This window comes from Ursus americanus, chromosome 3, assembly GCF_024610735.1.
Source record: "Ursus americanus isolate L20-20 chromosome 3, mUrsAme1.1.p, whole genome shotgun sequence".
Classification (NCBI taxonomy): domain Eukaryota; kingdom Metazoa; phylum Chordata; class Mammalia; order Carnivora; family Ursidae; genus Ursus; species Ursus americanus.
In genome coordinates, this window is record NC_142129.1 from 97,889,261 (window position 1) to 97,914,995 (window position 25,735).

Consider the following 25,735-nt stretch of genomic DNA (forward strand, 5'->3'; position numbering starts at 1 on the left):
ACAAAGCCCATGGACATGAAGCGCAGACCCTCGCAGCTCGAAGCTCTGACAGCTGGATGCTGAAATGCTGAGCGCAGCTCCGGGGGAAGGCGCTTGGCGGGGTCACCGTCCTGCTCAGTGCCTGCTGCTGCTAGAACGGCTCCCTGCGAAAGCAACGCTGAGTCTTTCTTTCTTTTCTTTCTTTTTTTTTTATGTTTTATTTATTTATTTGTCAGAGAGAGCTGGCGAGCACAAGCAGGGAGAGCGGCAGGCAGAGGAGAGAAGCAGACTCCCCGCTGAGCAAAGATTCCCCAGGACTTAACCCCGGGACCCTGGGATCACGACCTGAGCCAAAGGCATACACTTAACCAACTGAGCCACCTAGGCGTCCCAAAAGCAACGCTGAGTCTTTCTTTCCAAAAGCGGAAATCCTCTTCGGATTTCTTCAGGTGAGCAAAACAGGTCCTAAGGTAGGTCTTTCCAAAGGGGAGTGTGAAACAGACTTTCAAAAAGCAAGGGATACCTGTATATCAAGATATTGCAACCAAGTTTTGTGTGTGCGTGTTTTCTGTTTTGGAATTTGTTTTCCTTAAAGGGGAAAAGAGCCAAGGTCGGAACCGTGTCGTGGGAGTGCCAAGAACAATTTCGTGGAATACAGAGTCCTAGCTCCGTGGCAAAGCTGCAGCTGCGGCTTACGGCATCTGTGGTGCCACGTTTTTGTCACTCCTTACCCTGGTGATGCGTGAGCCGGTCCGACGGGGCTGCGAAGCCAGGTCCTGCCAGGTCTCGGGGACTGAGAGGGGGTGCCTGCTCCACCTGGTCCTAGAGAAGACGGGGCACAAAGGCTTTGGTCAGAAGAAGCATTTTGCACGTGTCCACATCCACCCTCCGCCGCATGTCCCTCCTCCTGAACTTCTTACCTCCATGTATTTACCTTCTGGGCGTTTAAACATCGGTTGTTTAAAATACACCGTGGAGGGGAAGGCGAAAGGGAAGGTAATCCTGGAACAGTGCCCCCTGCTTATTAGCAAGGGGGTCGGAACAGGAGTTACTCTAGGTCTCTGGCTTAAATTGCTTTGCCTGAATAGCAATTCAGGAAGAATTACTGTCAACTGCTGGATTTGAGCACTGAATATAAATAATTAGCATTCCACGGAGCACATGCATTTTCTGCAACAATTACTGGTAATCAAGCCCTAGGCGGTCTGTTATCTGGTACGGAAACATCCAGAGACTGCTTTATAATTGGCCCCCTCTGCAAAGCAGAAGGGCCCAGTGGCACGTTTTTTTTACCAGACATCAGGATGAGGACAAAAATTTTAGGCAAAAGTTAAAACAGCAATGTTACAATCAACTCCACAGCTCTAGAAAAAAACATCTTCGTGAGACTATAATCAAGCCAATGACAGACGGGTTAAAATGTGGGAAAAGAAAATGGGCCTTTTCATATTTACACACTTGGAATACTAGCAGGGATTAGCGTGGGGTGGAAAGAGGTCAAACTTCTCTCTCAGATTTAAGAAATTTTGAGATTTTCACACTGCACATGGATTACCTCCATAATTAGGTTTTAGAACTGTGTGTGCAAGCGACATCTACTACTGGCACAAAAGCAGCCAACTCGGCAACCTCATCCCTACCTATGCAAAGGAACGTCTCGGTGCCGCCAACGGTCTCAGAATATTCCCCACGCCTGTGTGCCAACAAGCAGCCAACGCACACACTGAGCTTACCCTGCCAGGCTGTCTCCCACTCTACAGATGGGGACACTTGGGCATGGGAAGGTTATGCCCACCCTACTGCCGCCGGCTGGGAAGGGGCAGCCCTGGCATTAGAACCCAGGCGGTGGGGTTCAGAGCCCACGTGCCTTCCCACCCACTCTGCCCAAGAAACTCAAAAAAGCTCATTCATTTTGACAAGTCGCTCTGTCACCTGAATGCTCCCCAGCAAGTGGTTCTCTGTCCAGAGTCTTAGCCTGGGGGTGCAAAAACAGATGCATGATACTCTACTCCCCCCGCTGTGTGAGTGCCAACCCGCGTGCACACACGCATGGGCCTGGTCCACGCTGTGCGGGGGGCCGCTCGCCAGAGCTGGGGAGGCAGGGCAGGGGGCACTGGGGAGAGAGTCCAGAAGGGTCAGCTCACCGGCATCTACCACTCAGAAGAAGGGAGCTCGGTCCCTGGGAAGGCCCAGCCACAGCCACACCTTCCCCCAGAAAACCTGGGAAAACGGATCTAAGCCCAAAGGTGCAAGAGGGTATTTTCACTGCTTGTCTCTCTCCAGAAAAACAGCTTCCTTTTTGATTTTTAATCATAGGTGTAATACTCGCCAACTATGACAATCAAGATGCTAAAGAAAAGCTTAAAGAAAAAAAATTCGAATGAACCTCTCTTGTTTCACCCGCGGATGGTACCCTAACAGTTTCTGGTCTGTTCTTCCAGAGACAAGAAAAAATGCACAAACATGGGACGCCTGTGTGCAATGTTTCAATTACTTATAGAAAACATACATGTTACATTTGGATCACATGGGGGTTCCAAGTGATCCTGATAAAAAATGGATTCATAACCAAATGATATATATTACTGAATTTTAGCCTATCTTGATGAAATTTCCCATGACAACGAAGCATCTCCATCAGCACTTCCAAGCCCTGGACAGCCCCATTGGGTAGGTGAGCAGCATGACTTTGTCAGACCACACCCTACCCAACCGGTGAGCAGGCGGTTAGCGAAGAAAGAAGTTTCTGGTTAGGAAAGAGGAGAGGAGCTGGTTTGCAGGACACGGGGTCTGGAGGCAAGAGCAAACCCTCTAGGAGCCCTGCCGAGGTGCTAAGGACGCAGATGGGTTGTCAGGGCCAGTGCACAAGGTGGTACCTCCCAGACCCCAAATGCAGCGCAGCCCCCCTTCTGAGGTCTCCCCACCTCGTTTCTGCAATTCTCCATCCCATGAGCTCTTTGTCATTCGGGATAAATATTTTTTATTTTCCAAATTTTAAAACAAGCAGGTCAATTTTCGGAAACAGAGCAGAAATACAATAAAAACGTGCCCGAATCCCCTGACTGTAGGCAGGTAACTGACAGCACTCCCGGGGACGTAGCACAGCTGGACGCCGTGGAAATCATACTGTGTGACCGATCTGATGTCCCGCCTCTCCCCCTCCCCCACAAACATGACAACATGCTATTTTAAAACCTTGGTAAATATTTTCTTCAGATTCTAAACTATTCTAGTACACACTTGAAGCCGCTTGCAAGTTTCAGAGGGCGTACGTAACAATCCAACCAACACCGCTGTGTGTGAATCCTGTCTGTGCTTCTGATGATTTGCATCGGATCCTTGGAAGTTGAACCACTAGACCAAAGGTTTCACACGTATTTTTTCTGAGCTTAGATACATACAGTCAAAATCTTGTTCACACAGTTTACCCTTCCACCCAAAACGGAGAACTGCCCGTTTCATAAGAGCTGCTGCAGACGGAGACTGGTGATCTTTCTGGAATGTTTTCTTGCCAATCCCAGAGGCAAACTGTGGCCTCGGCCTGCGGTTTTCAGTGCAGGTCTCAAATACCGAAGTTGACCATTTTCAAGAGCTTCTCAGCCCTTTGTCCTTCTTTTTTGGACTACCCTCTGACGGGTCAGCTGGACTAGGGCCTGAAGGCACCAGAACGTTATGATCAAGCCAAGCCACCCACCCCTCGGGAGTTGAGCCCCTTGGGGCCAGTTCTCTGGAGTCTGACTCAACTGGCTTATCTGTAAAATGGGTTCGATGACCCCCCCTGGGATTGCTGGAGGCTTTATTTACAACACCAAGTGCAAAGCCAGGGCGCGAGGCCAGGCAAGCACCCAGCCCGTGGACGTGGGCGTCCTCTGCTCACTGGAAACTCCGGTTTGCGCCTCAACATTCCTCCAGGTTGAGCTGCTGCAAACGCTTTTCCCAGCGTGTCTGCCTGCAGTCTGAACTAAATTTTTGATTTTCAGAAATGTAATTCAACGTAGGCAAGTTTCCTGAACTTTTCTTCTCGGTTCATCGTGGTGAGCCTGGTGATGGTCTTCGTCCTGTCAAGGAAACCAGAGAGCATCTGTGGATGTTTTTCCTGGTCTCTTTTGCAACATGATGTATTCCTCTCTCATTGCGCTGACATTCATACTGGCAGATGGGAAGAGGTGAGACCGTAAACCGGCCCCTAGTTCACTCGCCTTCATCCCACCTTATAATGTCCATGCACACGTGTGTCGGAGCCTCAGCCACACTCGTGTGCGGGTCCCACAGATCTGCCCGTTCAGAAGCCACGGCCACGATCTCCATCCTCACAACTTCTGACACGTTTTGGTTGGCACCCACTTCCTGCCTCCTTTTACATGGATTCCTCTTCTTCTCAAGCTGTTTCAAGGTTTGCTTAAATTATTAAAACTTCTCTTCTGGCGTATTTACTTACATATAAATGAGCAATTACAACCCATTACGAATATGGATGTTGGGTGTGGACCATCTGGTTGAAATCAGAGGGCACGCACATCAGGAGTGTATAAACCAAGGGTCCAGCCTCCCTGCAGCCCAGGCCCCACCCAACCTGTCCCTCTGGGGACGAACAAGTCCCCAGGCTGTCTCCTGTGCAGACTCAAGTCCACGTCCCCATCATCCCCGCCGCGCGTCACTGTCCCTAAGCAACTGCTCCCGTCAGTGGCAAGCAGACCTGACCCCACGGAGACATCGATTTAGAAGACAAGGAACTTCCAAGCCTAATTTAGGCAACCCTGTCACCAGATTTAGCAAATGCAAATACAGGCTGTCCGGCAAATCTGGAGTTTCAGAAAGACAAACTAACCATTTTTGGGTGTCTGTCTCAGGAATTGCACGGACTTGTCCTAAAAAACATTTCTGCGGTTTATCTGAATTTACTTAGCACCCTCTACTTTATTCGGCAACTCTGTACCTAAAGGACCGTTCGAAACCGGATAGGTCTGCATGACAAATCAGCGGTAAGAACAGAATCCGAATGCGTGGCTCATTTGTTTGTATGTAAGACTCCTAAGTCAAAAAAAAAAAAAGGGGGGGGGCGCCTGGGTGGCACAGCGGTTAAGCGTCTGCCTTCGGCTCAGGGCGTGATCCCAGAGATCCGGGATCGAGCCCCACATCAGGCTCTTCCGCTATGAGCCTGCTTCTTCCTCTCCCACTCCCTGTGCTTGTGTTCCCTCTCTCACTGGCTGTCTCTACCTCTGTCGAATAAATAAATAAAATCTTAAAAAAAAAAAAAAGTACTTTAAAAAATTCAGCAGGTAGAAGCTTCAGACAAGAATCCTATTACCCTGAGAAGCAAGAAAAGACGCAATAGGAGGAAACTGCTAGTGTTTGTAAAACACCGCTAGCCGGGGAGAAGCGAACACCAGTGGCAGAGGAAGGCTGGGCGCAGACGTCCCTCTACTCTTGAAAGGCAAACAGTGGCACTTGGCCAGGCTCAGGGTCACAGAAACTGGGACAGGAGTAACAAGCCTGTCACTGAGCCGGCTTGGTCTCCCGGGACTCATTTTTGTTTGTCTGGGTGGGTTTCCAGCTCCAGGTTAGCGACCCTCCCCTTAGGGTCAGGAGCCAGCACTACAGCGTGTCCCCTCTGCAGAGGGCCCCGGGGACTGGGGGAGGGGCATGTCCAGGATTCTTCTCCAAGGTGGCTGCTAGCTGCTAAGGCTTCTTTAAACCAGAGCCCTTCATTACTGGGCTGTCTACGTGGACGGAAGGTGGGCGCCTAGAAGAGCCCCTTAATTAGCTGTGTGGGTCACTTCACTATTTGGTGCTGGATCCCCAGATTCCATTGGCTGTAAAAATACTTTCCAAAGTCGGAAGCAGTCGTCCAGTGGAGCAGGGCAGAAATGCTGCCTCCATTAAGAGGAAGAAGAGTGGCCTCCCTACAGGATGACCTTGTGCTGAGTGATTTCTTTCCACCCACACTAAGCCCTCCAACGTGAGGGGCGGTGGGGGGAATGACCCTGCAGGGGCAGCCTGGGCCAGCATGCTGGTCCTAGAGCTCCCACAGGACTTGGCGATGGGGCACAGGGAGGGGACGAGGGATGGATCCTCCAGCTGGGCAGTGCTGTCCTCTAGAAAGTTCCTTCCTGAGTCACACTTTTGGGGGTCACATGACTACCCCCAACCTCGCTCCTTCAGGCCTCTTGCTGGCCCCAGGCTGGGGTACCAACCCAACTGGATTCTCCGGACCCCTCCAGCCCCCTCCCTGAAAGCACTCTTCCTCCCCTGTCAGGAGCATGCCCACTATACGTGCTGAGACCCCTGCCCACGTAGGCAGGTGCTGACCCTCCCTCGCTCTGCTAAGGAAGAACCCGAGGTTTCAAAGATCACATGGAAAATGTGCCCCGAGCAGGAGTCTGAACCTAGTGGACCTGGCTGTCAGGGCAGCAGGTGTCAATGAGAGGTCAGGCCCCAGCACGCCAGCTTCTCCAGGAGAACTGCTGAGAAATGCAGACTTCCGAGCCTGAGGGCCTGCAGGGTCCTGACTGGGAGGGTGGGGCTGAGTCCAGCACCTCACCCCAGCTGATTCACTTCCATGGAATATTCCAGGGCCAACTTCCTGGCCCGGCTTCCCTCCAGCTGGAATGCACAGCTCGCAGCAGGCAGGCCACCCCATCCTGCTCTGCCCAGGGATTCTTCACTATCTAGAATGTTCTCTGCCTTGCCCTCCACACACACACTGCACTCATCTCCAAGGCCTCGCTGAGAAGCCACCTCCTTCCAGAGCCTTCTCTGACAGCCCAGATGAAAATGGTCTCTGACCCCTCCTCCTGCACACTCTTTAATTCAGTGTGTGTCCCTCCCCGCTGACGCCTCCACACCCCCTACCCCCCCACAAAGTGAGGGGGTGAAGGCTGGATGGAAGGAAGGCCACGGAGCCCAGCAAGCAGAGCTGTGCTTCCATGAGACGCATCACAGCCCAGCCTAGGCACACAGGGACAGACTCCACATGCGCGTGGCAAGGGGGGCTTTGAATACCTCGTTGCCCACGCTGGCTGCCAGACAGCAAGGCTGCCCAAGAGGAACACGCTGTCGAGACGGAGAATGTTCGCTGGGCGGTTTGAGCCGTTTCCTGATCTAAAAACACAGGACCAACGTGTCCCTCTGGGGGCAGGTGGGGGACTTCAACAGGACAGGAGTGGAACTGTCAGCACGGTGCCTGCTGGGGAACAGAGGGGAGCACACAGCAGAAGGCCAGACTCTGGGGTCCAATCCCAGGCTCCCACCTGTCAGTTAGTTGTGTGACTTCGTGCATCTGTGTGCGTCCTTGGGCCGACTGGTGGCTTCACGTGGTGGCCGGGAGGAATAAATTAAAGTGGTGTAAGCAAAGGGCTCATCCGGCAGGTAAGGGTTCCAGGCTGTGGGACAAGGCATCTGTAAGAGACATGTCTCTCTAGCAGGTGTCGGGGCTGTGTCCTTGGTCCCACCCAGCACACAACCTTTTCAGGGGAATAAAGGCACAGAAGGTGCCCTTTTTTTTTAATAATAATTTTTTATTATATTAGTCACCATACAGTACATCCCTAGTTTTTGATGTAGTGTCCCATGATTCATTACTTGCATATAACACCCAGTGCACCATGCAGTACGTGCCCTCCTAATACCCATCACCGGCCTATCCCAGTCCCCCACCCCCCTCCCCTCTGAAGCCCTCAGTTTGTTTCCCAGAGTCCACAGTCTCTCATGGTTCATTCCCCCTTCTGATTACCCCCTCTTCATTCTTCCCTTCCTTCTCCTACTGATCTTCCTGCTATTTCTTATGTTCCATAAATGAGTGAAACCATATGATAATTGTCTTTCTCTGCTTGACTTATTTCACTTAGCATAATCTCCTCCAGTCCCGTCCATGTTGCTGCAAATGTTGGGTAATCGTTCTTTCTGATGGCTGAGTACTATTCCATTGTATATATGGAATTACTCTAAGAAAACCAGAGATGAACACCACAGAGAACAGAACAAGGGGGTTTGACATGTCTTCAGCCAGCGAGAACATTCCATCAAAACCTCCAAGCTGAAATCTTCATGAAGATAAACTTCCAAACCTGTTACAGCAAACCACCAGCGCATGAACAACAATGCATGAAAATGCTGTGGGCGGGGTCAGGGACGGTCCAGGGATGCCAACCTCGGGCTGCAGTGGAAACAAAGCCACACGGGGCTCTCCCAGCACCCCCACGCCCTTTCCTGCAGCAGCCCTGGCCAACCCCACTGTCAGGGAGGGAAAGGATGGAACGGTACGGGTCCTACCCTCCAGGGCCCAGCAGCTCGCTCTCCCTCCAGGCAGCCCCCTCCTGCCCCCTGTAGCCGACAGTCCAGCGGGATCGTGGTCCCGCTCTGACATACAACAAGGCCATGCTTCTGAAGGTCGGTACGTGAAGTACAACCACCATAGCTTTTGTCATTTGATACAAAACTCAGTTAAAGTCGCAGAACAAATGAGAATCAAAATCCACTGAACGATGAGCTTCCTGCCCTAGCGAAGAACACAAGACCGTATCATGTGTCTGCGATTCTAACAGGAAAAGTGTTGTCCTACAATCTGCTTTCTACTTACATGGGACCGATACGAGCTGCCGCGTCACACAGGAAAACACCTGGACCGCCACTCATCAGAGCAACAAGAAAACCTCTTCTCCGAAAGAGTAAGACGCCAAGCATGGCAGGGACAATGCCACTATTTAGAAAACTACCAGACTTTCACAAAAACCTCATTGCACCCAAGTGCCGTAGACCTAAAACAACACTGTCCCACATATACCATCCTCAGACACTTCTTTCTATGCGATGACCTCTAAGTGCCTGGATTCTTTTTTTTTTTTTTTTTTTTAATTTGACAGAGAGAGACAGAGAGAGCACACAAGCAAGGGGAGCAGGAGAGGGAGAAGAAGGCGCCCCACTGAGTGGGGAGCCCGACGTGGGACTCGATCCCCAGACCCCGGGACGATGACCTGAGCCAAAGGCAGACGCTCAACGACTGAGCCACCGAGGAGCCCCAGTGCCCGGATTCTTGACATCATAAGCAAAAGAGGTATATGAATCACCTAGCTTTAAATTCAATCACCCACTCTACAACACCAGGTGCAGACACAACCATTTCAGTAATGCAAGGGGAAGGGAAGTCCGCCAAGCTTTTACTTTTTTTTAAAGCATCTTTATGGAGCTATCAGTTACCTAACATAAGTTTCACCTGCCGTAAGTGTACAATCCAACGAATGTTAGTATAATTACAGTATTTGTACTATCATCATCTATATTTAGAATATTTCCATCGCCCTCCAGAGAAACCTCGTGCCCAGAGCCTGCTCATCTTGACAAATGGTTTTCCCAAAATAAAACGCCTTTGCCACGTCGATTTTCTTCCCGTCTTTTGATCTGGCCTCCCCCCGTCAGTGAGGCAGCTCACCTCATGGTGAAGAGCTCAGTGGCCTGGGGAAGGCATTAGCCCTCCCTGGGTAAGGGTCACCTCACGGGACAGTGTGGAAGATTTAGTGTGATCGTGTGTGTGAAGCATGATGTAAGTTATGAGTAAGCTGCAATTTTCACGCGCATTCCTACTAATCTTGCTGTTACCGCCACCTCCCCCACCTCCACATCCCTGACCCCCTCCACCCCCAGCACCTCCTCCTCCTCCTCTACCTCCACCAAGACTCCACCCCCAACTTCAGCATGAGCACAGGGCAAAGGGCCACCTGTGAACAGCAAACCGACGTACGTGCAAGATCACAGAACACAAGAGCACTTAACATCACGCCTGACTCCCTGCCCGTTTTCTGCTCCTGAAGGGAGTCCCATCCAAAGGAGAAGCTGGCAGAGCAGTTTGTGACACTGGCCCCCGGGGGGGGGCGCTGAGAACACAGGGAGGTTAGACCCCAGGTGCACACAAACGGATCCGGGGACTGTGGACTCACCCACTAGCTGCTTAGGCAGAGAAGACTGGTAGCTTATGGAAAAAATGAGTTCCACCAAGAATCCAAAGGCACAACTTTCAGAAGGACAAAGTGGCCTTCTCGGCGCTGCCCCCACTCACCGCCCACGTGGAAACATGCAGACAAAAGCCCACAAGGCCTTCACCCCTCTCAGAACCTGGAGACAGGTTCACAGCAGGATTTTCAAATCTGCCCCATAGGACACACAAAACACGGCTGTGTGTCCTTGCTGCACTGCTGCATGGGACAGGCAGGCCTGATGCTGGCAAGAGAAGATGGGCCCGCCCTTCCTCTCCCTGCTTCTCCCCTGCTCTGCCTGTGCCTGCCCAGGGGTCCCGCGTGACTTCACCCCCCCCAGCCGACCCTAACCCTGCGTCGCTTGCAGGTCTTCTGCCAGCCAATTCGGTCCTGATCAAAACCCTGCCTGTATCCCCGGCAGCCTCTGAAGGGAAAATCAGCTCTTGGCGTATGCAGGCCCTCTAGCTACTTCCAGGACTTTGATTCTGGACATACCCACCAGGGAACCAGCTATTAACGGCTCACACCCAAATCCAGGCTTTGCTCTGGGGAAGGAGACTGTAGAGAGGCTGGCCCAGGGACAGAGCGGGCAGCGATCACTCCGGGGGGGGGGGGTATCTGTAGGTCAAAGGTCAGGACACCCACAATTTCACAAGGGGTCTGTGTCTCAGGAGCTGTGTCACGGGGGGGGGGGGGGGGTCCAGCCAATACAATGACTGTGGCTCAGGAAAGGAGCCAGAAACGTCAAGTCCGTGAAATGTTAGCCAATAAGAAACACGATGGCCCAAAGCTCCATACAGTGGTGATGGCCCCACGTATCCTGTGCACTAATTCCACCGTCCATGCTTGCTTTTGTACGAGGCTGATGGTTCTCCAAAGTCATAACTTACTGATTTTAAATATAACCTGCAGCCTCTATCAAAACTAAAATGCTGCTTTAATTTCTTTTTTAAGTAGGCTCCACGCTGGGCATGGAGCCCAACGCAGGGCTTGAACTCACGACCCTGGGATTGAGATCAAGAGTCGACGCTTTACTAACTGAGCCACCCAGGCGCCCCAACCCCTAAATTTTTTAACGGCTATTCAGGTCATCCTATGGGATGTCCGTAACTCTAGAGAACGGTCAAGATGCGGGTTTCCCCAGGCTTTCTAGGATGCGAGCCCCCAGGGACAAGGGTCGCTGGTTCTCACCCACACACGCCATCGGCCCAGGTGGGGGAGTCAGCGTGCCAGGCATCCCACCCACCCTGGGGGGAACCAATGACTCAACATCAATGAGCCTGGGTCACTCAGCGCTACACAACTGCCCCGACATTACCTAACACAGAAGAGCAGGTGCAGGTCTGGATGGGAGTACTGAGGGCCCCCATTTATGAAAGCATGTCTGCACCAGGCCCAGGACATGCCCTTTTGTCCTCCTCCAACCAACACCCCCCGGAGGGAGGCAGGACCCCTGTGGCCCATTTACACGATGAGTAAGGGAGGTCCGGCAGCTGGGCCAGCGTCCAGGCAGCAGAAACGGCACAGCGAGGAGATCAGATCGTTGGGCACCCAGTCCCAACTTCTGCTGCCCACTCACTTTGTTCTCTGGGACCCCCACCCTTGTGGAAAGGAAAATGAACAGAGCCCCAAACATCCGCATGTACGAATATAACGTGAATTTGTTAGAATGGTCAGCAAGTAGCACCTGCACCAATACTAAGATCTACCCTGGCTCAGCAGCCTGGGAAATGAGACCATATGGAAATCTCTATGCTGCTAATTAATTAATAAGGCCAATAAATCAGAGCCGTCAACGTGCTTCCCAAGAATCAATCAAAACACAAACGGGCAATGAGAACAATTTGACAAAGAAACCACGAACTTCCAAATGGAATAACATGTGCTCTGATCCCACCGCAGCGACCTCTGGCCAATCATGACCCCAAGCTCTGCAGGAGGGGCCTGGTGCCCGGTGTTCCTCCTGTCATCCCCGGCCCTCCCTGGCACAGATGACCGCGTGTACCGAGCTTCCCGGAGGCTCAAGGGACCGGGCCAGAGGGCCACCCACGAGCTGAGCCCCTCTGGGAGGCAAAGGGAATAGAGTCCCCCAGCTACACAAAGACCCAAACAGAAAGGACGAAGCAGAGGGTGTTCATTACCAAAACGCCAGCACAGCTCAGACGCTGGGGCCATCGGGTTCAAAGTTCCACTGACCCAGCCACAGCAACAATCCCTCAGCATCTCAGCTCATCTGAAATGTGGGTCACAATCCTGAGGCCTCCCCAGTGGGGCATAAAGCCTCTGCAGAACCCGAGTTCTTTGGCTCAAGACTTCCGGCTTTCTCTTGGCAACACCACCCCGTGCAACATCCACACTCAAACCCAGGCAGGAAAGCAGGTGGCAGGCGGTGGTCAGGATGCGCTGAGACGGGGCTGTGTTCTCAGCAGAGCTCCTGCATACCCACCCCCCAGCACATGGCACACCCCCACTGCGTGCCCTGGTTAGCAGAACGACGAGAGGCATCTCTTCCGCGAACTTTTCAAAACTACATTTCAAAATTTAGAAGGGGTTCTCACTGGTGCTGGTTGACCAGGAAAAAGCCCCAGGGTTTACTATGATGTAATCCTTGGTGGCGGCTTTTCCTCACTTCTCTGTCCCTCTGGCAAGCGGAGGCCAGAAGGCCAGGGGTGAGTGGTAGCCTGGGGCCAAGAATCTGGAGGCAGAATGAGGAAGCTGCGTCTGGCCCAGAGCTCCAGCCCGGGCCCCCTCCTGCATCCCACCCGGGTTCCCACACCACACCTGAACCAGAGGGCAGGTGGGAGAGCAGGGAGGGGCAGGTGGAAGCTTCCAAGAGCCTGCTGAAGCGCATGGCTGTCAAGTCAGGGTGACGCTCCCTGGAGGCATATCTTCCACGGAGCTTCATGCAAAGCAAGTGGCCAAGCCCAAGCGAAGGAGCAGCACAGACCCCAGGGCATGGGGAACTGGGTCGTCCTGCTCAGGAGCTGCTGGTGCCTGCCCAACAAGCCTTGGTCAGCCCCTCCTTGCCCCAGGAGGATGGCCGGGTCCCAACGCCCGTGTGGGTCACCAGAAGCAGATCATCACGTGCTTCGTGAATGAAAATCCTTACTGTGACATGAGCCAAATGTTTATAAATCACCACTGTAACAAACTCCATGATTCTGAGCAAATAAACTCCCTCTCTGGGCTTCTTTCTCCTCTATAAAGGGAGTTCTCAGGATGTCTCGGTAGCTCAGTTGGTCAAGCATTAGCCTTCGGCTCGGGTCATGATCCCAGGGTCCAGGGATCGAGTCCCACACGGGGCTCCCTGCTCAGTGGAGAATATGCTTCTCCCTCTGCCTCTGCTGCTCCCCCTGCTTGTGCTCTCTCTTTTTATTGAAAATTAAATAAATAAAATCTTTAAAAAAATAAAATAAAATAAAATAAGGAGGTCTCTGGATCACGTGGTCTCTGTATTTCTTTTCTGCTCCTAAGCTGATTCTGGAAATTACATAAAACATCCTGGGCCTAACCTAGTCCTAGGACCACGGCTAAAACAGTGTGGGGGACGTCTGTGCTGCCCACCAAGACGGAATATCGAGGATTGAACAGACCTTCTCTGCTTAAATAAGTAAACACTGAAATGGTTTCTGTGAACTGAAGCAGGTAGCACAAGACGATTATCTCTGAGAGAGATAAACTCGCTGCCCGGAGTGCCCACATCTCAGCATAAGGAAGGGGGTCCTTCTAGGAGCCAGAACGCAGAGTTCGGGGAGACCTGTCCGGGGTGCCAGGCAAGCTGTCAGCCAAGTACTGGCTCGTGCACGCATGTAAACAATCGAGGCCAAGGCAAGAGCCACCAGAAAGAAGCAGGCAGAAGGACCCCCAGAGCTCACACAGGCAGAGCAAAGGCTGTGTCCCCTGCACCCACAGTGGAAAAGCTCATACACGGGGGACACAGAACGGAGCTCTCGAAAAGTCCTGCCTCAACTGCGAGGGCAAACGAGGCCCAGCACGCCAGGGTAAAAAAAGCAAGCTTCAGGAAGACCAAATGGCCTCAAAGAAGCCTAATCATTCATGTAAGAAATCCTCCGGTATTTAAAGCAACACAAAAAAAAGGAGAAACAAAAAAATTGCAGCGCTCAGCCACGTGTGACACCCAACCCCAAACCAGCAGGCGTGAAGAGAAAGCACGGTCCGTCACGGGAGGAGACATCAGCCTAGAGAAACAGCCCCACAAACATCGAGGATGAGCCTGGAAGGCAGGAACGCTCGAGCAGCCAGGAAAGCCAGGCCACAGGTGTTCGGGAGAGTGAAAGCAAGCACAATCCTGAGGGGCACCAAACCCAACCCCCAGGATGGCCAGGCCTGAGATGAGATGCCACACCCCCTGTCTGCTCTTCCCACACCCCCCCTCTGCTCTCCCTTGGCCCCGGACACTCCCCCCTCCACCGATGCCCGACCTCAGCGGTCTGGGAGGCTGGGGGTAGCAGAATCCTCACAAAGACACAGAAACGCCCCAAAACGAAGCACCCAGAGGAAAGCAAGGGTGGAACTCCCCCAAATCGTGCCCCCTGTGGGCAGAGGGGAGGGGAGGGGACTCAGGTTTGGGACCACGCGGAGCAAAGCTGAACCCGGCATCTCCATTCCCCAGCTGTGTGGTCTGAGCAAGATAAGTCAATGCAAGTCTCTGGGCCGCTGTCTGCACAGGAAAACCCGGGGAACAGCACCAACTTCAAAGGGTTTGCTGGGGAGACTGTGTGACGTATACAATCTCCCACCCCCCAGTTCCTGCCCCATCCCCGAGACAAAGACACCTCCTCTGTTATAGCTCAGAGGGATGAGGGAGCGGGGGGGGGGGGGGGGGGGAGGAGGGTCTCCACAGTTCCTTCAGAGTTGCACTCACCCCTGCACACCTGGAAAGCAGTTATTAAGTGACAACGCCTAGCGAGCGACGGGCCACTCCAGCTTCAACCGCCAGCAGGGAAGCGGGGCCAGCCTCTGGCACAGAAGGTCCGGCCGCAGGCTTGTGCTCCCAGCCCCATGACCAACGTGTTATGCTCAGGAGAAGACGGGGGTGTGTGTGTGTACGTGTACGTGTGCATGCACGCGTGTGGAAACACAAGCGCCACAAATTTAAACTGCACAGGGACACACATAATCTACAGATACTGCGGGAGCCCCGCCTTTTCCACTAATCACTTCTTCACCCAAGAACTCCCTGCTAGGTCATGATCCTTGTTCCTTATCAGCAGATCAGACAGACTACTTTCCTGTAACCCGCAGCAGGCTTGATGAAGCTGCTTGCTAGCACCTGTACCCAAGGCCGCCTCCTCTAAAAAGCGGTCCCCGGCCTAACACGATCCCTGGATCCACTGAAAATACTGATCCATGAACTCGCTAGCCCCACCTGTGGCACCAGTCCTGGGGAGAGCAGTGAGGGACAATAACAAGGTCCTAACAGTGCCATCACATGACCCTGTTTCAAACCAGCCCAGAAGGGAATTGCTAGGAACAAAGCAGGCCCCTCCCACTCCAGGGAAGCCCCAGGGCCCTAGGGAGCCCAGTGAGACAGGGATGGATACTCAGGATGCAGACTGCACAAATGTCACAGCCCAGCAGACGAAGTGCCAGGATACCAGACTGGACAGGCTTGTACAACAGTGTTCACCAGGTGACTGAAGCGTCCGGGAAAAGGACCCTCCATGCTGGACACCTGGCTGACTGGGACGGTGGTGAATGGACAGAAGAGAGGCTAGTTTTGGGTGATGAGAAGACAGGTTAATTGCATCTGAAATGTCTGTGTTTTGAAATGCTGGCATTACACTGGTCCCCAGAAATACTTCAGCAACTACCAGCCAGCCAGCCGCCCCTCAGACAGGTGCTCAAGCCAGACAGAAGGGTCAGCCTCAAACTCTTCCTGCCCCACATTCCAGCTCTGCTACCACATCCTGATGACTCGGCCTGCTAAATATACTTCGACACACACTTCTCTTAGGGCCACTGTGGTGTCCTCGGCTCAGGTGGCCATGTCTCGCCCTGAAGCACTGACTCAGAGTAGCTCAGAAGGGACTGTGGCATCCGCATCACACAGCAAGCCGAGCAGGCAGAGGATGGTGTGTACCCCGCGCCACACACAGGAGATAGGGTCAAGCCCGGGGACTCACGAGTCTGCACCCTCAATCCGCATGCCACCCCTGATCCTTCTGTCCTGGAAGACCCAGAGATCAAAATGGACTCCAAACGAAATTGCTCAGTACAAAGCAGGTTTCGCATGCACATGAACACCCAGTTCACTGGGAGTCTAAGATACGCACACCCCCACTGGAAATCAGCCGGGGAAGGTGGGAAAGCACAGCGCTCGGCTCCAAGAAAGCTTATCGAACTGATGACAAGATGACCATGATCACAGACAGATGTCCTCAAGCTCCTCAAGGGTTAACATCTCCACCAGCAGGGCACAGGCACGGGAAACCTGATCAGCTTTGGAGACTCTGGTATCTGACCACTTGTCACTTATGAACAGAGACACACAGCCAGTCTTCAAAGAGACCCACCTGCTAGGCAGTCGTCTACCAAGCTCCTACTCTGTGGCCAGCCCATGAGCCCTTAAAGCACAGGTCCTACACCCTTGGCTTTATACGTCATCTGGACAAAACAGAGAGTAAGCCGTAATCACACTATGCAATTTATTCATTTATAACTGAAGCAGACAATGCCATGGAATAATCAAAAGAAAGCACAGAGCAGGTAAGGGGAGGGGCGGAAGCTGCCATTTCAATAAAACAGGACAGAAGTCTCCCTGAAAAGGAAGGGTAAGGAGCCCACGGGGCTCCAAGGGGGATGCTGGCAATGGGAGGGCCCTCGGTCCAGGGGTAGGCGGCCACCGGCCCAAGGCACCTTCATAGTTTTCATCTTAATCGTGACCAATCTGTACAATGACACCAGAGGCCAGCTGGTTTCCTCGGAAATAAAGATCCCACCTAGCTTCTTGCGCTTTTATTCCACTCCAGAATGCTCTGCCAAAGACGAAAGGTTTTTGTTTTTCCTATGAGTTTCTTTCTATTGTTTTTTAAGCCTGACTACCAAGCGATCCGGTTCCAGGCCCTCTGTGGACAGTGGGCTCCCAGGCACATAGAAACAGCTGGCAGAGACCCCGTTGCCCCTCCTGTGCGGGGCTGAAAAGTGAGCCCTGAGAACTTCTCACGGAGCTGCCGGCAGAGGCGGGGAATCCACCTGCGGAAAATGAAAGGCTAGGTTTTTTATGGCTGAGTAATATTCCATTGTATATATGGACCATATCTTCTTAATCCAGTCATCTATTGAAGGGCATCTCAGCTCCTTCCACGATTTAGCTATTGTGGACATTGCTGCTATGAACATTGGGGTGCATATGGCCCTTCTCTTCACTACGTCTGTATCTTTGGGGTAAATACCCAGTAGTGCAATGGCTGGGTCATAGGGTAGCTCAATTTTTAACTTTTTAAGGGACTGTTTTCCAGAGTGGCTGTACCAACTTGCATTCCCACCAACAGTGTAAGAGGGATCCCCTTTCTCCACATCCTCCCCAACATTTGTTATTTCCTGCCTTTTCAATATTTGTCATTCTAACTGGTATAAGGTAGTATCTCTATGTGGTTTTGATCTGAATTTCCCTGATGGCTAATGATGGGTATTAAGGAGGGCACGTATTGCATGGAGCACTGGGTGTTATATGCAAACAATGAATCATGGAATACTACACATCAAGAACTAATGATGTACTGTATGGTGACTAACATAACATAATGAATGAATGAATGAATGAATGAATGAATGAAAGAAAGAAAGAAAGAAAGAAAGAAAGAAAGAAAGAAAGAAAGAAAGAAAGGTAGATCAGGTGTCCCATCACTCTCCCAGAAAAACTCACCAACCACATGCAGAGTGACAGAAAGTTCAGTAAGAGGAGACGCCGAAAATCCGCTGTGTTTATTCTTTAAAGATCAATTACAGAAAAAGTTTGCAGAGGCTGAGAATAACGCTCACCTTCAATTAAGAGCAACTTGAAACATCCCCTTGTTATTTTTTGGTGTCTTTCTAGTTAATAAAAAATAGTTAATAATCTTTAAAAGGTACCAGTAGCCACATTCTCAGCGTCTCCCTCAGACATGCAGAAATATTCAGCACGTGCTGGGGAACTACCTAGCCGAGGATGACGGAGACACAGCTGTGAAGAGTCAGGGACCCCCTGTGCTGGGGCAGTAACTCACAAGAGCAGGGGAGCGGCCCCGTCCACTGCCACCCGCCGAATGAGGCACAGGGAGCAGAGGGAGGGGAACATAGCTGGTGACGATAAGAAACCTAGGCATGCTGCTATGACTTCAGCAGGAGCAAAGTATCATCCGGGAATACAAAAACAGAATTTAAACCTAGCCTACTCACAAGACCAAACACTTAAGCAGGAAATTAAACAGAGTTGAAAACCTCCTGTTTTCACTACTCCACATGCTCTATTAAAAGGGATAATTTTAAGGTTCCTCTCTCCCCAAAATGCACCATTAAAAAAACAAAAGAACAAAAAAACCAGTTGCGACTGCCTGCAACCCCATCAAGCCACTGCCTGCTGGTTAGGATACAGCAGTGCTCCCTGGCCGGCCAGCTGGCGCACCTGCCGTCAGTGTGCAATAGTTTGTGTATTCGCTGCTGAATGCACCCACACGTCCTAGAGCACCCAAATCCACCAGCGAGCCTGCTACAACGAACGCCCTCTTCCCCAGTCTCAGCGACAGGAAGGAAGGAGAGGCCCTGCCTCACCGCCAACTTTCACACACCGTGACCCCCAGGCACCTCGCGGCCTGTCTGCCGTCTCCAAATGTGATTATGAGTAACAGGTCCCCACCTGTGACGCTGTCTTGAACTCGGTCAGGGGACGCAGCAGGTGCTCCCGGGCCTTGCTCCACAGCAGCCATGGCCCCTGCACAAAGCCGCCGTCCACCGAACAGGCCACAGGGACAGGAGGCACATCGGCCTCTGTGCTCCAGCCCGAGAAGGACACCCCACAGACACAGGACAAAGTTCCTGACACAGCAACCAGACTCTGCTTTCCAAACCTCAATCTGATCTTGTCGGCAAACCCCACCACCCCCAGCTCCCAACACCGCAAGATCCTCCGCTTGGGCACAGGCGAACGGTGACCCCTAACGTGTGGCGGGAACTCGGCGTGCGTGCCACACAGAGCAGCAGTGGAACGTGGGTCTCCCGTCCACCTCCCTTGGGAGGCCAGGCTACCTTCCCTGCAGAGAGGGAGTGTTCCCTCGAGATCCGAAGAAACCTCGGCCCGGGGGTGGCGGGGGGCAGGTGCAGGGGCAAGGTGCACAGACCACCCCACAGCCACAATGGGAAAAGGTGAGAGGGGCCGAGGCTGGCAGGAGAGGTGGGCTGCAGCCAGACCGGGCAGAGCCTCCCAGGCCAAAGGGCTAACATGGACACAGCAGTCAGAGGGCCCCATGAACACGCACCCAGGACGTGCAAGTGTGGGAATGGGAACCCTTCCCGCCCTCACAAGGCAGGCCCAGCAACAACGTGACGTGTGCTGGGTGAGTAGGGTGATGATGACCGGCTGGCTGGCATCCAGAGCCAGGCCACCCCACACAGACCAGACCCCAAGGAACCAGGGCCCCGATTTACGGTGTCACTAGCACACCCTACCCCACCCTGCCACCTTCTTGCTCTGCTGCCCGTCCCCAGCCCTGTCTGGCTAGGGCTCCCCCCCCCCCCCCGCCCCTTCTCCAGCAATCGGCGGGGCTCAGCCCGCAGGCCGAGGCCACAAGGTTCTGACCCCTGAGCGGGCAGGCAGCACCTCACCTCACAAGTGCTGGGCCCACCACGGACGGTCTCGCAGAGAGTGAACACGACTCCCCTGTGTGCTCAAGGAGCCACCTTTGGGGTGGTGGGGAGGACAGGGACAGACAGTGGCAGGAGCTCTGAAATGAGAGTGAAAATGCGGACACACACGGCTCCTGGGCGAGGAGGGGGCGTCGGGGCCAAAGCCAGAGGAACTACCTTGAGCAAAGGCACGGAGGTAGGGATGGCAGGCTGGAGACAGAGAAAGGTTGGGGAGGCCAGGGGTGCACGGCCTCTGCTACTTCTGGATGCTGATGTCCAGAGATGAATGGCAAAGGAGGGCCCAGCAGGTGGACAGTGGTCCCATGATGGGCAACCACTGGGAAAACACTGATGGCTTCCTCGCTGCCCAAAGAGTAACTTTCAAATGTTGTCCCGTCGTTTGCCTGCACCTTCACGGCCGGGTTTCAGGGGGCGGTCTGCAAACCTACAGCCAACTCCTCGGCCAGCCTGGCCCTCATCCTCCAAAGTTGTGGAGCGTCAGGGACCAAGCAGGTCGCGGTGCTCGGCACTCCCGGTCAGCTCCGGGGGATTCCTCCAGTCCCCTTCACTGGGCCCCGCAGCTCCCATTTCACAAAAGCGCGGGTCTGCCTGGCTTCCAGACAGGCTCACTGCCCCTCGCCCCGCGGCCCCCACAACAGGTGCAGGACAAACTGCGGCTCAAGGTAAAGCCCCAGGAGGCGGGAGGTGGGTCCCGCTGGGAAGTCCAGAGAAAATCCCCTAATGTGAACCCCTGAGCCTCAGACCCTAGGCAGTATCGAGGAGTAGTTCGCAGGAGGGCAGCAGGACTCGGGCCGGGCACTGCGCACAGGGACGGTGGTGTTCTCCCTCGGCCCCCCACTGACCAGAATGAAGTCTAGCGAGTTCTGGAAGTTCTGGAAGTCTAGTGTGTCTCACGAAACAGCACCATATAAATCTCACGCATCCAAGGCCAGGAAGGGCAGCAGGTGCAAACCAGAACCACCACAAACGTGACCTTGACCCCAAGATCCCTAAGCCAGCACTTCCCCACCCACCTGTGCGGAAGGGCAGTGTTTGCTGATGCTACTGTTACCAGTCTGTCCAGCACAGCTATTTCACATGAAACACAATACAAACGTAGAACTAAAACATGACATAAAACAAAGACAATACACACCCATGTTTATATCACTAAATTCAACACTCAGATTGCTATAAAATTTCAAAACGTGTTCTCTCAATTTCTGTACTGCTCATGGGCTGGTCAGGACCACGGGGGGTCGCCCAGAACTCAGGGAGACCTGGCCGAGGAGACCCTCTCCCCACAAGAAAGCCCATCTTGGCCTCCAGTGACTGATGAGACGCTCATGCCCAAGGGAGTGGAGCGGTCCCCCCTCAGGCCCCCAGCTCCGATCTCCCAGACCCCCCTGAAGTGCTGACGACTTCCTCTAAGAGGGAAAGACAAACCAGGAGGATGGAAACAAGAGAACGAGGCAGAAACCAGGACAACGGAAGGCCCCTCAAGAGCCGAGGGGCGTGTGGGCCATGGCAGGTGGGCAGGACGGGACGCACGGGCTCTGTTACCGACGGGGCCTCAGGACGGAAACACGGGGGGCTCCAGGACTCGCGCATCACCCCGGTGCACACCAGAGCATCCTCCCAGCTCTGAGCACCCGTAACACCGCATAGGAAGTCCTGCCTGCCACCCTACACCTGCCGGCCTCCGGCTCTCACCGCCACCCAGACGCCAACACACCAGCGGGGCAGGCTGTGGTCCTCACAGGCATGTGACGACCTCTGAGACTTCACAACACACAGGAAGCACTAGACAAACACAGCTATTATTTTTTTAGAATGATTTTAGAGTTATTTCCTTGGAACCATCAGAAGAAATCGAAGACATGAAGCCCACACCTGAGAGGGTGACATTATCTGAGAAGAGGCCACGCCAGCGATGAAAAGAGCATTCAGACCAGAATAAGCCTGTCTCTCTCTCCAATCAAAAATTAAATATATATTTGGACATTTTTAATTTCTAATTATGTACTTATTTATAGTATTTCAGTGGTTTTCAGAGACGGCCTAATTTTGCCTTTTTGAAATAGAAACAACTTCCAACTGACCCACACTTAAGGACGAGGGCTGGTAATTTCTAATTAACTGAAAAGTTGTCATTAAACTGCCCCTTTATCTCATGGCGTTTCAGGATCAGAGAAGTAAACAAATAATCAGAGGGTACCGCGAATTGTGGTGTCACAGGAGCTCTGAGGAGAGCTGAACCCAGGTCTCCCTGACGATACCCTCCCGCCTCAGTCTCAGGCCGTAAACACGCCACGCAGGGCCACAAACATTAGGAAAATCACGGCTGTTACTCAGTAGGGGGCAATGGCCTCTCTGCCCTGACAGTAGTGTCATCTGGGAAGGGGACGGCATGGCGGTCCCACCTCCCAGGGCTGGCAGGAGGTTAAGTGGGAGGATCCAAGACAGGAACACAGAAGTGCTGAGTGTTCTCCCCATGACCCGCCATGCACCGCCATCCATGGAGCTGTGAGCTCTGGGCTGAATACCCACCTGACATATCAGGGAATGACACAGGGTCCTCACTGGTCCCAAGGCACACCGCTGACGCAGACCCACCCAGCTGCTTTTGCACCTGTCCGTCCGTCACACCATGGCCAGGAGTCTGTGAGGGCAGGGTTGGCACCTGGGTCCTGACATCCAGGCATGGTGTGCCTGTTATTCCTAACACGGTAAGTACATGAGCGAAGGAGCCACGCTACTCCCAATGGTTTAAGAGAAGGGTTTTCAGTGGCTTCCGTCAGTTACAGAGAATATAAACACACACGCTGCTCACTAACTCTCATTCACTACATCGGGATAGAACTAGATCAGGGAGAAAATGGTTTTCCAAACCAAATGCCGTCTACTTTTACGTGACGATCCTGCAGTGGTTTCAAAGACTTTAGAAGACTGTAGTCTCAAATGTACTCGGTATCTCAAAACCACCTAATAATTCTACTTCTAGAGATGAGATCTACAGTCTTTAAGAAATCAGAGCAGCTCCCGTCGTCACATCCAAGCAATGTCTCCTTTCCTGCGGGTCGTCGATGTGCCGAGCACGGTGCCCAGGACCCTAAGGGACCTCTAATTCTCAAAGTGATGTTGTAAAGAGAAGAGGACATGGAATTTATTAAGCATATAGTACTTTATACATGAACAAATTCCCTCCTCTAATTCACAAAACCCCTCTGTAAAATAGCGGTTGTTACGAAATTCTGAATCAAAGCTTGAAATGATTTGCAAAACTACTTCTAGGTAGACGTCCTATTAGCTGGAATCCTCTCATGAAATAAATACAAGGAATGGCACAGATGATCTCTGCATCATTCCAGCTCGACTGTGAGAGCCAAAATGAGCTGAAGTCACCAGCCACAAATTTCAGGAAGAAAACAAGAGTCCAATGTTAACATCCTTTTGCCAAGATACGGGTGCATAAGCGTAAAAATGAAGAAGCTACAGGATCCCTCTCTGGCTAGAAACATAAATAACAGTGATGGGTTTTGGGGGTGGAATTCATTCCTGGACACCAATCCCACATCAAGATTACAGGAATGGTGTCAACCCCCACCTCCTACCGCCAGAAGATGCAGGAATCCAGCTGTCCCCAGATGTCCACGGACCCAGCAGAATACCCACAGCTGGTGTGCTCAGCAGGCGAGGTCCCACGCTCGGGCTCTGAGTCTTCTCCCCGTGGCCCCAACCATGAGCAGACGAGCCACTCTGGCCTCCGTCCACCCACAGCACTCACTGGAACGGTTGGTGTTCTAAAACAGCAGTTGGCAAACTTCTTCTTTGCAAAGGGCCAGACACTACTCCACTCGGCTGCTGAGCCCAAAAGCCGCTACTGCGGAGATGTAAACAAATGACCATGGCCATGGTCCCATAAACCTTCATTTCTAAAAGCAGGCAGGGGGCCGGACGGGTCCCGGTGTCGTCTGCCAGCGCCTGTGCTCCAGCGGAAGGTTCCCAGCCGGAAGGCTCGGGGCTATGGCACTGAAACGGAGCCAGAGGAGCGGGGGGGGGGGGGGCTGGGACCAAGTGTAGGAAATTGCTCTACTGACGGACACTGGCAGACAAGGAGCCAGTGTGTAGAAGGCTGCTCCAACCTCCAGCTAAGCAGGGGTCACAGGGACACTTTCTCAGATGCTGACTTCGAAGACAAGCATAAGTGGGTCGTTTTGTTTTGTTTTTAAAGATTTTATTTATTTGTCGAAAGAGAGAGAGAGAGAGCATGAGCAGGGGGAGGGAGGGGGAGAAGCAGATTCCCCGCTGAGCAGGGAGCCTGACACAGGGTTCGATCCCAGGACCCCAGGAACAGGACCTGACGTCTAACCGACTGAGCCACCCAGGAGTCCCATAAACATATGTGTTTTTGACCCAGAAATCAAGGATAAAAATTATAAAAATAAAGCTCAAGACTCAGAATAAATATTTGGAAATTCGACAGTAAGCTTGATAACCTATATCATGTTTACATTCGAGCATTTCACTGCCAAAGTACCTTGCAACATTCTGTTCACCCATTTTACCTGAACCCATCACGCTTCCTATTTTTTTGCATTTTTCTTAAGGAAAATAATGTTGCTTTCATTTATAGTCAATAAATAAAACGCACCTCATGACAGGTGTGTAATTCCTTCCTCGAAATCCTGGAGGCTAGACGGAGGTGGGAATTAAGAACGTTTTGGATTTGGATACCTCCTCTGTCCTCTGTGGAGAGCACCTGCCCAGGTCTGCTGGGTGCCACCCCGGCTCTGGGCACTTCCTTCAGGGAGGCCTCCATGACCTCCCCTCTCTCTCACTGGCCTGTTTTATTTGTGTCAGAATTATCCTTTTTCACAATCATCTGCCAGCTGTCCCATGTCCACCTGCCCCACTAGGACTCATGAGCCGGGGGAATCCGCCTGCCTCATGCAAAGCTGTCTCCCTAGCTCTGACGCTGTGCCTGGCCCAGTCGATGACCAGGAATGAAAGGTAAGTACCCTGGGCTGGTTATCCAAGATGCGGCCGCCCCCGTGCCGGGAGATTTCTGTGTGTTTGCTCTGATCCCCACACAACCTGGACACCATTAGCCCTTTCTTACCAGCAAGGAAACTGAGGCAGAGGACTGTTGCAAGATTCCCCCCGCCAAGGCCACGGAACTATGACAATATCACATTTTAGAGGAAAAACCTGCATCTTCAAAGTGAAGCTGTTTGCCCCTACCCCAGAAGCCCCGGGGCCCTGTCACGCCCATCCGCTGGCTCCGTCCCTACAGCGGAAAGCAGGATGATTTAACACACATGCTAATTTAGGTGCTTCTGTGTCCATAAAAAGCTCTACATCTCAGCAGCTCATTGCCTGAACCCCGTAAGGAATCCACGCCCCAGCTCCGAGTGAACAGCTAGAATCAGGAAACTTTTCCTGCGCTGATGATCTTAAGAAAATCTCTATAGAAACTTGGGAGATTTCTCTAATTGCTATAATTGCAGATTGCTCAAGACTGGAACTCACTGTAAATCATCCCATTTTCTGAGAAATTCTGGAACTGTCATCTGATTTTCCAGGAACGGCGGATGTGAGCTGCCAAGTCTGGCTGCTGGGTTTTTATGGGGGGAGGACCGTGCCATCAAAGGCCACCAAATGGCATGACTGAGCATTTCCTCCAGGAGTGACAGAGGCTCGCTGGGGCTGCCTACCACGTGCCCACGGCTTCCTGACTCCTGCAGAGCAGCCGAGAGCAACTGAGTCCGCGAAGACAAACAGCTAGCACGTCTGGAGAGTGAGGCATGGCCCTCACTTGGTGCTTCTGCTGTCTCCACATGGCCCGGCAGGAAACTGAAGATGGGAGGGCGGCAAGAGGGACTCAGTGCCATCACCCTTCCCTCCATCAGCTCTGGCCTCAAGGTCCACTAAGTAACCAGCTG

At 52.7% G+C, this 25,735-nt stretch overlaps 1 protein-coding gene across 2 annotated transcripts in view; it reads right to left on the reverse strand.

Annotated features, from left to right (window-relative positions):
- GRB10 (growth factor receptor bound protein 10) overlaps positions 1-25,735 on the reverse strand; it is a 177,974-nt gene that overhangs the window by 92,402 nt on the left and 59,837 nt on the right. For both annotated transcript variants that reach the window (XM_045788518.2, XM_045788516.2), the window contains exon 4: positions 711-801. In XM_045788518.2, the coding sequence (XP_045644474.1) occupies positions 711-801 (91 nt within the window). The remainder of the gene's footprint in view (positions 1-710; positions 802-25,735) is intronic.